Raw genomic sequence first — 12,375 nt, 5'->3', positions numbered from 1 at the left:
GTGCCCGCCCTGCGGGCTGGCTCGGGCGAGGCCCCGCATCGGCCCCGGCGCGGGTGAGGCTCGGGGTCGGTGTGACCTGGAACCACGTTGGCATGGCTTGTAACATTATGGAACGCTAAATCAGCGTTCCTGGTGCTTCGGCTGGTTTTCTAAGAGGTTATGACCTTACTAAAGTTGCACTAATTTTTCTTTTTTTTCTGTTGTTTGGTTTTGCTAGGGTTTTTTTTTTTCCCCGTGAAAGTCTGCCTGGACTTGTGGTAGAAGTACAGCACATATCAGAGCAATCCTAATACTTAAAGTGTCTTCTGCCTTTGGTATAGTATTTCTGTGCTGAAGAGCCCTTTTTCATCCTTTTTCATGGAAGGACAGTATGTGACAGTACCATGATTTAGGTGACATGGTCGTGTCTGGTAATAGCTTGGACTTGATGATCTCAGAGGTGTTTTCCAACCTAATTGATTCTGTGGTCCGATTTAAATGTGTAGAGCTTCTCCTCTCCTCAACAGTATGTATGAGTAGGTATTTCAGAATGCATTACATCTGTGGGCATGTAACATTACACAGTCCACAGCTGTAGTTTTGATGCTTATTACAGGTAGTCACAGATTGTGTATGCACTGCCCTCTGGCTCGTTGTTTCTATATTCAAAGATCAGTCAGGTCTGCAGCTAACTTTCAGTATTTAAAAAGCAGAGATTTTAAAACCTGATGTACTTTGTTGACAGAGAATTTTCCTGGACTTGAAACAGGACTCACAATCAGCAGCACAGCATCAGGGGTGTAGCCTGGCCTGTTTCCAGAAGATTAAGTGCCCTCGACATCAAAGCTGTCTCAATAGGTTGCTTTTGAACTCTCTTGCAAGTGAGCTTTGACTTTGTTGTAGCAGATACTTTTAATGTGGAGAGAGAGAGACTTAACTTTTCTAGCCTAGGACTACCATATGAGATGAGTAAGTTCCTAGTCAGATCTCTTCTCTGAGGGATCCTGCTGGTAATCAGTTGATTTTGAGGTCCCTAATTTGCATTTTTTAATTACAAAAATTAAAGATGTGACATGCTGACAAGTCTTTTTAAAAGGAATTAAAATAATTGAAAAAAGAATCCTGTAAAGGGAAGGCATTTCCTTACCTGATAGTAATGTAAGACCTGTAATCCCCTCATGTCTTTCACAAACAGGCTGAATACAGAATGGAATTTATTTACATTAATTTTGCAAGCACACCAGCAAAAAAGCTTACGCAAGCAAGTGTTTCTAATGTTGTTTATATACTCAATGTCATAACCTGGCTGAGTGAGTTGGGAGAAAAGGAAAGTTCTTGTATATTATTGTTTTCTCCATTTATGCATAAGTTACTTTCTCTGGGCACCATATTTGAGACCCAGTTCCTGACCTTTTTATAATCTACCAGTGTTATTTCAGTAAAAAACATACATCGTTGTTTGTATGTGTGAAATTAGCTATATTTGTGTCTAGAGGATGAAGATGTCACAATACAAAACATTACCTGAGGTGGTTCCTGTGAGCAGAGGTTTCCAAGGGTTTCAGTGGAGCATCAGGCATTATGTTTTCATTTCTATTTCCTTCTTTCTCTTGCTCCTTTTTTATCCCTTATCCTTCCTTTTAATTTCATGGTGAACGGTAGTTATTTCAGAATTCTTTTATACCAATCTGGTTATCTGTGCAATGGTTTTGGTGCACGGCATAATAGTTGCATGCTTTAAAGATTAGTTCAGATTTACAACTTCTGTTGATTGAGGCCTGTATAATAGTTTAATTAATGGAACTCCTCAGGCAATTAGGGCTGTTGGATTTGCTTGGTTATTAAAAGATCTGAGAATAACAGAGCTGGTCCTACCAAGTTTTGTTTGCAGGAATGTGATTCTTAACTTGGAATTAATAGCTGAAGATTCAAAAGGCTAATTCTTTTACAGGAGAAGAAGTAGTTCTCGAGAATTTTGTGGTATTTACTGTTATTTGCATGAGAGGAGCAACAAACAGCTTTTACAGCTCTCTGATGCTCCCCTGTGACTTTGCAGTATGCCTGATTTAGGGTATCCTTGTGAAGCTTGATAGAAAATGTTGATAAGACTGTGGCAACCATGTGAAGAAATTAATTGTATTTTATGTCTGGTGAAAAGCATTTATCTGAGTATGGATTGGGATATTTATGCTTCATGTGGATAACACAAAATAAATTGTTTTTCCTGATAATCCTGAGGCTATTCATGCTTGCATGGACCTGGCTCATGTTTCATGTTGATTGCCTGTGGCTGGTTTGCAGCATGTGGGTATTTGGATAGTTGTTTATCTTGATGCAAACAATGTCTGAGTGGACAACCCCATGTTATTTGAAATTTATAAAGCCTAAATATTGTTTGATGTGGGTGAGATTTTTATATTTTTAATCGTATCCCCAGTCATTGAGAAGATTGGTTTAGTGTGTGTTTTGGATGTCAGACTAGTCTGATTATTGCATGCACACTCTGAAAGTATTTTCACCAAGTAAAGCACCAGAGATGTTTTAAATATTTTGGCTAAGTGAAGAGTGATAGAAGGTGGCTATAGCAAAAAACCAGATCTACTGAAAGACTAAAGAAGGCTATATCTAACTTTACACAAATAATAAGTTTTAGTTTCAGTTATAAATCAGGGTGGATTAGGTCCTGTCAAAAGATTAAGGACTGTGTCAGTTTTTACCAAAAGTCAGTGACCTGGTGGTGATACTTCTGTCTGTCTCCTTGCTGCATGCCACACCACGAGGCAGGCACAGTCACAGTGCAGGTCCCAGCTGGCTGAAGCAGATATCAGATTGCCCCTGTTGACAAGGGGACCCCACTGCTGCTTCCTTGTTTTTGTTGTGGGCAGTGGCACTTTTATCAATTTTGCTCTGTGACCCAGTTGAGTCTACTTTGTTTTTGTGGTTGACTTTCATCCACATTAGCAAAAGGAGTTGACTTGTGGTAATACTGATGTAAAGATGATGGCAGGGTGATTTGGAGTGGGGATCACCCAAACCCACATTTTTATACTGTAGAGAGATTGGTTTAATCTGATAATGAAACCCAGATTGTGCCATTGCAGCATAAAGTTGCAATAACACAGCCATTGTAAACTGGTGTAAATTTCATCCGAGGGTCAGATCTGACTCTACTGGTTCTGACATCTGTGGGGTTATTGACCTTGGCTTTCAACCAGTGCATTTCCAAACGGAGGTTACTGCAGGACAGTGTGAGCGCTGGAGAGAGGAGGAACAAAGGAGTGGGGGCGGGACTGTTCCTCTCCTGGCACTGTGGTGTTCTATCAGATTCAAGTGTAACCATAAGTGAAGACAGTTTCAAGTGTGGTTTGAAAACTGGGAGGGAGTTCACTTGTCATTTAAAAAAGCTGCAGGGATCTAATGGATGCCCAGACATCTTACTGTTTGGCCCATGGTACTTGTGAGTGCCTAATCCTACAATAAAGCATATGTTTAGGATATTGGAATAAATATTTAGTACTTGCCATGTCTATACCTTGGACAGAGCATACCCAGAAATGCAAGAACATATTGCATTTTGTCTCCTGTCAGCGTTGTTTTGGTCATGTTGACAGAAATATTTCAGCAAAGGAGAGTGTACTTTGAGCTCTGGAATGGCTTTTTGAGGCAGTCTAGAATTACACTGTCAGACATTAGCTTAGGCTCTCAGAATGTGAATCTGTACCTTTCCAGATGCAGTCTAAACCCATCTGTCTTAAACTCCCAGAGGAGGTGGTGAATTTTATACTCGTTTATCTAAGTGGGTGCTTGTTTCCTTGGTTCTGCTGTGGGAGGTGTTAACATAGCCAAGGAACAAAATGAAAAGCAGAGTGCTTTCTTAAACCCCCACAGAATGGTTTGCTGGTGGCCTTGGATATCACAGGTGACTGTGCAACATAAATCATATTTTGTAAAGATATATCTTTACAATTCTGAATTTTTTATAAGATGTGCTTCAATTGCATTCTGTGGCTCAGCAAGGTCAAGCCTTCATTATCAATTATAGTTTTGGAATGAATTTATAGTTAATAGTAGCTTGTGGCTGCCTTCTGGAGGGTGGACTAAGGGATGATAGGAGAAGAATTGAACACGACATCATAATAAATAATCACAGACCACACTGGTAGCAATGGAACTTAAGAGTTGTGGGAAGTGTAAGAAGTCTATAGCAACAAACATTTGTTGTTGTTTCATAACAAGCCAGCACTCAGATTGCTAAAAACACATTCTTTTACAGCCAGTTACAAAAATAATTGGTTCACTGGTTTTTCAGTGTGACCACTTTCAAATTTTTTCTTTAATATTCAGATGTGCAGGTTAGAGTTTTCCAGGGGGTGACTTGATTTTTGACTTGTCTTATGACATAAATCACACAAGGCCCACAGTTAAGAAGAGCATGGGTAATATGAAACATGTAGTTCTTAAACATGGATTTCACATGGAATCATAAATTTTTGAATTGGCTTTTTAGTTGTTCTATTTTTATCTGTCATCTCTTGGTAGATTTCTTCACTGTCCATCCAACAAGTTTTTGTTTTGCTTACTTACTGGAGGAAAGAAAATAATCTGTTTAAAATTGAACATACTATTTATTATCAGTTTATTTAATGATTTCCTTTAATTTGTGTGTGAAATAAAATAATATGGAATGTAAAAAATCAATTTTGAAATGTTAAAAGCTTTAATTTTTAAGACATCTTTGTGCGGACTGCAAGTGAATTTTTTCTTAAATAAACAATTGTCTGCAAAGGAAAGGCAAAAAAATACAAAACCTTCTTTCCTTGAAACCAGTGTAAAAACCTTGTACTTCACTAGAATTAATATTTACAAGACGAACTCCTCGGAGAATCTGTGCCTAAAAATAGCAGATTGTTCTTGGACTATTTCTATTTGTGGAAAGAGAGAAGAATTAAGTTTTGGAACTAATAAAGCAAAATATCTAAAACTCTAAGCAGAAATGGGAAAATTTAGAATTTATCTTAAGTGATAATTATGAGAACAACAGAAAATTCGTAAATCCAAAGCAAGGGTTCACAGAAAGGGTGTGAGAGAAATATTTAAGATAAGCACATTTATTTCTTAAAAATACAAATATTGTGCCTAAAATAAAATGTCTTTGGTGAAATGCAAAACATCTGGATCCCATATGGCTTGTAGTGACAAAACAAACACCAAGGTTGGTTTTTTTCCTTATTTTTCATGGTCTTTGTTCAATGTACAACAGTAAAAGCTTGTATATGTTAAAGCTTTTAAAAGCCAATAACTTAGATTTCTTTTTTCTTGGAGTTGACAGTAGTAGTATCAACTATTATTTTAGTCATATTTAATCAATTCTAAAGTGCTAAAAAATTCTAGCATTCTTTAATTGTATTATATAATTTTATTTTTCAGCTCAGAAGATAAAATAACTGTTCATTTCATAAACCGTGATGGTGACAAACTAACAGCCAAGGGAAAACCTGGGGATTCACTGCTGGATGTTGTTGTTAACAATAATCTAGACATAGATGGTTTTGGTAAGTAGATTCACTGAGTATTTTATTCAGTGTCTAGAAATTGTTTCTCTTTATGCATAAATATTTACAGTATAATTTAGATTGGAAGACACCCTCAACATCATTGAGTCCAACTGTAGATGGATATTTTATATATAAAACCCAGCTTGGGTTTTCTCTCCTTTTTTCCTCCTGCAGGTGCATAGAATATTTTGGTTCAAGTTTTAAAAAATACTTGGAGTGGTCTGGGCTTGAGTACTAAAGAAGGGAATAATGCCCAGAGTGCTCTCAAAGTGGAGTCTGAAATTTGCCACCTGCAGACCTCTTCTGAGCTCAAAGGTTCTGTTCTGCAGGCAACACAAAGCTGGTGTATTTCTAACAGTTTCTGCTTACTTCTGTAGTGCCAGACTGTCTCAATTTATTATCAGGCTTTTTGTAGCACCTCCGTATCTGTAGCAGAGGAGTGCAAAGTGGAAGAAACAACCAAATCCATGCCAGTTAGCAGGAAAGAGCAAGGCGTTTAATTCTTATTAAAGAACTGGGGTAAAGGAGACCTTGTGGAATTCTAACTTGGTACAAGTTCTGTTTAAAATCAAAACAGGAGGAAGTTACAACTTCTTTCTATTTCTTCAAACTTTTGCACTTTCCATAGTTAGATTCATAGGGTGGTTTGGGCTGGAAGGGACCTTGAAGATCCTTCAGTTCCAAACCCCCCTGCCATGGACATCTTCCACCTACCCTTGTTGCTCAAACCACAAGACCACATTGCTCAAAGGTATTAGGTAGTTGCAGTTAAATATCTTGGGAAGGTATTTATATGAACATGAGCTGAAAAATTAATAGAACTAAAGCAGAAAGTGTAGTACAATTTTCAGAACTGAATGCGTAATGTGAAGCAATTGGGGGAAAAAGAAGCCAGAGTATTGTAGCATGGTTTGAAATTTGATGCATGTTTTAGTTAAGTGCAAATAAATTTTACTGCTAGTAATAAAGTCTTTGATAAGATTTAAAATCTTATACTTAATATCTGAGATATCTTTTATGTCTGGAGTTGCATATGTCTGGGGAAGAAAAACTGTCACAAAAATTTGTAATGCAACTAGCTTTATGTATCACTTATTATTCATTTAGGCTTATGGCTGGTCTGCTTGTATTCTACAGTAAATGTTCTCTTGTCAATATTAGCTGTGTTAGAGCATTGTGGGAAAAAGCAATTCTGTCAATAAAAGGAAGCCAAACTGAAAATTTGGAATACTGTTACAGTCTTTAATTATAATATGAGCTAGTCCCTTTTCAATAACTGCTTGCTAATGAAACATTGTACTAAGGCAGAGAAATAATGTAGTAAAAATGTATGTTCTGTGTTTAAGAAAAAAGTAATGAGGGAAAAGTAAAATGTAAATCCTGCTTATTTACTTCTATCACTAGAGGGCATCTCATGTGCATTAACAATAATAGATAGATATGTCTTTGTATAAAGGCTTACAGATCTGTTGAAAGATTCAGCTGCACTCAATTTGTTATTGCCAGTTTTATGGTTTTATGATTGTGGAAAGACCTTCCACTGTTCAAAGAGACTGGTCAGTGTTCTTTCCTTCCCCCCTCACCCCTTACCTCATTTCCCCAACATAAACGGTCCTTAAGCTGCTGATAGGACAAATTTTATGTTTGGCATTTTAATTAAGCTCTGCTTTTTCATGTGTATTTGAAGACATTATATAATTTAAGAATCAAATGTTGTATTACAGTGTTGTGCTCACCTTGAATACATGCTTTTGGTTCTGTAGCAGCATGATGCTTTCTGTGTGGTGCTCATGGTCTAATGATGAGTTGCACTATTTCTTTTCATAGCAGTGGTTATACATACAACCTTGCTTCTCTTATTTCCATGATTATAAAGGTGATGTGGTCACAGTAGTTTTTGTTCTGCTCTCCCTAAAAATAAGTAAATAAGTGAAGATTGGCTAATGTGTTATCTGATTCTCTTCTATCAATTTAAATCAGAGCCTGAGGTTTGTAATCTCCACAGTATTTAGCTGTCCCACTCTTCTTGAAGTTGCGTATTTTTTTTTCAACTTGGTGCCAGCCCAAGACACAGACCAATACAGTGACAGAGACATATTTGTTGTAGTTCAAAGTTTTACTGTGCTGTGGTGACCTAATTGCTGTAGCAGGTAGGTGGAGTTGGTGCTTGTGCTGCTCTGCCCCAGCAACTTGTTAGGTCCTTGACTCTTACTGGAACACCTCATAATCCATGTAGGCCATCTCTCTCTAGCCTGACTACCTTTGTTGTTGTCAATTAGTGTTCTGGTAAGTGAGAAGAAATAAGTATAAAATCCTTCCTCCCTGTACTTCTAAGGAATTGTTTTTGCGTAGCAGGTGTCTGCTGTTGAACTTCTAGAGAAAACCACCTCAAAACCTTGGGAAAGAGATAAGAAGGATCAGCATTGGAAATAAATGAAGTAGTGTTGATTGACAGCATTGTCTGCTTTTGCATTCTTATAGTAGAAAGCTATTCTTTCTTTAAATGGTGGGAAGGAAATTAGTTAACTGATTACATAGCATTTCTTAACTAATTACTTAGCATTTAAGTAAATCATAGTGCTATAGTAACTGTAGAAATGCTATTAATAGTTGAATGCAGAGTAGATATATGAATGTGGGAATATACAGAACATTAATTTTGCTAATCAACTAAAACTTCTTGTATGAAATAAACACACGTAGGATTTCTTCCGAAATTCAGCTGCAATTTGAAACTCGGATTTTTTATTATCTTGATTTATTTTTCCTTAGGTGCATGTGAAGGAACGCTAGCCTGTTCAACTTGTCATTTAATATTTGAAGACCACATATTTGAGAAACTAGATGCAATTACTGATGAAGAGATGGACATGCTGGACCTGGCTTATGGCCTCACAGAAACGTAAGGCAACATAACACTTCCCTACATTATTTCTTCAAAGAATGGGAAGAAAGGTTTGCAGATGGGGCAATCCAATATTCTTGGAGCACCTTAATCAGCTTTTAATGAATAGCTAGATTCTGTTACGCTAATGGGACTGCCAAGTTTAAATGTTGTTTGTCTGAATTAGTATTAAAAAGGTGTCAGTATTGTTTTTGTGACTGCAAAGTGTCAGTACTTGGTATTCAGAGGGGTCTGGTGCAGAAAGGTTAGTGCTAAAGTATAACTGGAAACCCAGTTCCTTTCACAAAAGCTTTGCCACTGCTGTCCTGTGTGTGGATTTTCTTATTCTTGTTTCTCCTCCCTTCTGTTTCCTCTCCTTTGTTAGTCTGTAGCTAGTTAATGTATTTTATTAATGTGCTTATGTCAGTATTTTAGGTTTTGGTCAGGTCTTCTTTTCAGAGTCACAGAATGTTGAGGTTGGAGGGGCCCTCTTGAGGTCAACTGGTCCAACCCACTGCTCAAGCAGGACCACCTAGATCCGATGCCCAGCACCATGTCCAGTCAGCTTTTGAATATATCCAAGGGTGGAGACCCCACCTTCTCCAACTTCTGTGATATTTATGTACCAAGGTTTGCGAAGATCCTTTCTCCAAGCCTTCTCTAGGACAAACAGTGTAGAGATGTGTCAGTGTACATACTTGTCTTGCCTTGACTCATATCACAGTGCTCCTTGTGCATACAAACCAGTTTCCCTTTTGGGAGAAACTGATCCTGAAGTGTGCTCTGACTGCTCACAGGCATTAGGATTAGACTAGTGGTGCTCCAAAGTAAGTCTCTGTTCTGTATCACCCCCACATCACACATCTTGTAGTTAGGGTGTTTGTCCTCATCACAGACCCATTCCTGGTGGGCTATTGTACTTGCTGGTGCACAAGTAGCCTTCTCCACAGAACATGCTTACACAAACAGTAGGCAGCTGTGCCTTTTGAGGTTTCATAAGCCCATTCCTTTGTGTTTCAACAGAACTGCTTGTTGATGTTTTTGAGAATCTTTCCAATGATGTCAGAGGCTTTATACCTGGTCTGTATAGCATAGAGTTTGTCTCTGCAAAGAAGTACTCTGAATTAACTTGTCTGTCTCCTTATATCAGTAAAAGGAATCCTATACTCATCATTTCTACATGACACTTTCTCACTTAAGCCAAATTCGAATGTTTATGTGAGGTTGGAAAGGCAAAGAACTCAAGCTATGAGAAACTTGTAACTTCTTTTGTTTTATAATTTTTCCTGTCTCACAAAAACACAGTTTCAGTTTTGAAAAAAAACCATAAGCCTATTAAGCCTGCCACCTACCATAATAAAAAGAGTAACTTTTAGGTTCAGGGCCAAAATAATTCCTGAATAGCTCTGGAGGCATATGATCTAATAAAAACCTTTTTTCTTTGGCTACTTTTTAACTAGAGGTTTAAAGCAGGGAGATTTTACTGAAGAGTTGGAAAACAGTAGCAAACCAGAGCTCTCTGTTGAAGTGTTTCTATTTTCTCCTCTAAGTTCTTCATATGAAATGAAGTTTTACACCCTCTGAAAGTTTTTGGTACTTCTGTTAGGTTTTCCTAATATCACACGTCCTTCCTATGGCCAGGGACCTTCCATTTATGTGGGAGGATGACTCTTCTGAAAGATGGAGCTCTGAGTGGCTGGTATTTGCTGCAGGTTACCTGGACTCCTGTGCTGATGTAAATTTGTGTAATGGCGATGCACTTCTATGTTCTGTCATAGGTATAAGCATAGCAGCTTATTCTTGTCAGTAACTCTGTATTTGGGAAAGTTTCAGCCAGCAACTGCCATGAAAATTCATGTTTTTTAAAAGGAAGGATTAATTAGGTTAAAATGAAATTGTTGTGATTAACTGTGGAACAGTAGAAAGTAGTAAGATGGGGGAGTGCAAACCCTGGCAAGTTAAAATAAGAATACTAAAGCAAAAAATAAGATGAGAAGCAGCTTGCAAAAAGTAGGCAAATATTTTTGTTTCTAACCTATCAGCAACAGGAAACTTTGTCTACATACCGAGCCAATGGGTGATTTAGAAGGTGCACATAAAATAGAAAAAGGTAACATAACAATGCAAAAGAAACTTGGCTTTTATCTCCAGAGGTTTTTTGGGCTGTCCGTGTACTGGAAGGTTGCTTTGCAGAGGGTGTCCTGGTGTATTCTGTAACCTTCTTTGAAACTAATGTGTCCATAGATATAGTATTACTCATACTAATTAAAAAATGAAAAATTACTTATATTATTCATATAACTCATTGAAATGAAGAAAGATCTGCAATTCATGTAGTTTACTTAGGTCTAGAGATCGTTTACTAAATTTTGAGGTGCAACAGCATAAGAGCAAAGGCCCTGTAAAGGCTAAGTAATTGGTTAAACACCCTCCCCCACACACACACCCCCCCAATCTTCTAATAAGAAGTATTAAGATGCCTGGTAAAAGTATGTGATCAACAGCATGATGTAAAAGTGGTTGGTGCTAGGTTTTAATTAGTGTGAGCATCCTTGTTGAAAGACTTAGGAAAACACAGTGAGGAGTAAGTGAGGAATAAGGGTTGTTTACTTTGCTGTGGTAATGTCACCTGCCTGTGAAAACATGCAAGAAGAGCATTTTATGCTCTTGAGCAATAGGAGATGACATTTGGAGTTGAAAGGCAAATGTGGATAAATGCATATAGAGTGGTGGATAAAAGTGTGGGAACTTTACATTCTTGAAACAGGCTGTCAGCTAGTTAGTGTCTTGCAGGGACTGGTGCTATGGAACATTGCCCATCCTTGCTGATGTCTTTAGTATTCTATACTTAAATACTGAGACATGGACAATGAATTAAAGTTATCCCATCAATAAAAGCAGCTTGTGATGTCTGCAGAGTTTTGTTGTAGTATTAAATCTTTTGGTTTTAATTGCCTGTGTGCAACATCTGGTTTTCTTGTGCTGAATGATAGGTACAGAAATGAAGGACGACATCTCCTCCGGTGCCTTGAGTGTTTTATCCTTCTCCTTCCTATGTTTCTTGTCTTTTCACTCTTACTTTTCTGGCTTACACCCAATCTTGAGTTTTTTAGTTTGAGAACATTGAACTCTGGATGAAGGGGCTAGGCTTTGTTTTTTCTGAGGCTTTCATTCAGATTCATTGTCTTTTATCTCTTCAGAGATGCCAGATGTCCCTTGGGAGATCAAGCATCACTCCCTGCACTGGACCGACCTGTTAGTGAAAAGGGAAGGGTCACCCATATCCTGCATTTTCTCAGTGAGCAGGAAGCACTCAGTTGTGGGACTTTCCAGTGTGCTGAGCTCTGTTCTGGCCATAAATCCTGGCTATTGCCACACAGATCCTTGTGCTGATGCACGTGGTTCATTCTGTGCTGGATTAAGGCCCTGCACAAGAGGGGCTGTTCTTAGTTCATGGTCTGTTTGGGATGGCTGAGTGTTGGAGATGTAAGGGGGTAAATGCTGTTAGATTGCTGGTGGGCTAGAACTAACAATAATATCCTGTTTCCCCACAGATCACGTTTAGGCTGCCAAATCTGCTTGAAGAAATCAATGAATGATATGACTGTTCGAGTACCAGAAGCTGTGGCTGATGTTAGACAATCAGTAGATATGAGTAAAAACTCCTAAAAGAAGATATCCTAGGAGTTTTAAAGAAGCTTAATTATTTTTATAACTTATTTTTAAATGTGTAATTAAATATGGAAACTTACATAATTGTGAGTTATTTTATATGACTATCAATATTAGATTAATGCTATTTTAATTTTCTTTATAGAACCTCTTATATTTTTACGCTTAAAATGCAATAATACTTCTTATAAGTAATCATTGGATTATAAACATTAGCAAGTGTATTACAGATTTCATATAACATTATTCTGCCAAAACATTTAATGACACCTGAAAACTGGATCA

The 12,375-nt window shown here is 37.7% G+C and overlaps 1 protein-coding gene across 1 annotated transcript in view; it reads left to right on the top strand.

Annotated features, from left to right (window-relative positions):
- FDX1 (ferredoxin 1) overlaps window positions 1-12,169 on the top strand; it is a 33,583-nt gene extending 21,414 nt beyond the window's left edge. Inside the window, exons 2-4 of the mRNA XM_031066047.1 lie at window positions 5,400-5,531; window positions 8,307-8,436; window positions 11,973-12,169. Coding sequence (XP_030921907.1) covers window positions 5,400-5,531; window positions 8,307-8,436; window positions 11,973-12,087 — 377 coding nt within the window. The 3' untranslated portion in view covers window positions 12,088-12,169. The remainder of the gene's footprint in view (window positions 1-5,399; window positions 5,532-8,306; window positions 8,437-11,972) is intronic.
- The last annotated feature ends 206 nt before the right edge of the window (window positions 12,170-12,375 follow it).

This window comes from Geospiza fortis, unplaced genomic scaffold (assembly GCF_000277835.1).
Source record: "Geospiza fortis unplaced genomic scaffold, GeoFor_1.0 scaffold16, whole genome shotgun sequence".
In the NCBI taxonomy this organism is placed as follows: domain Eukaryota; kingdom Metazoa; phylum Chordata; class Aves; order Passeriformes; family Thraupidae; genus Geospiza; species Geospiza fortis.
Note: the sequence above shows the minus strand (reverse complement) of the source record. Positions and strands in the feature narration are given on the sequence as shown.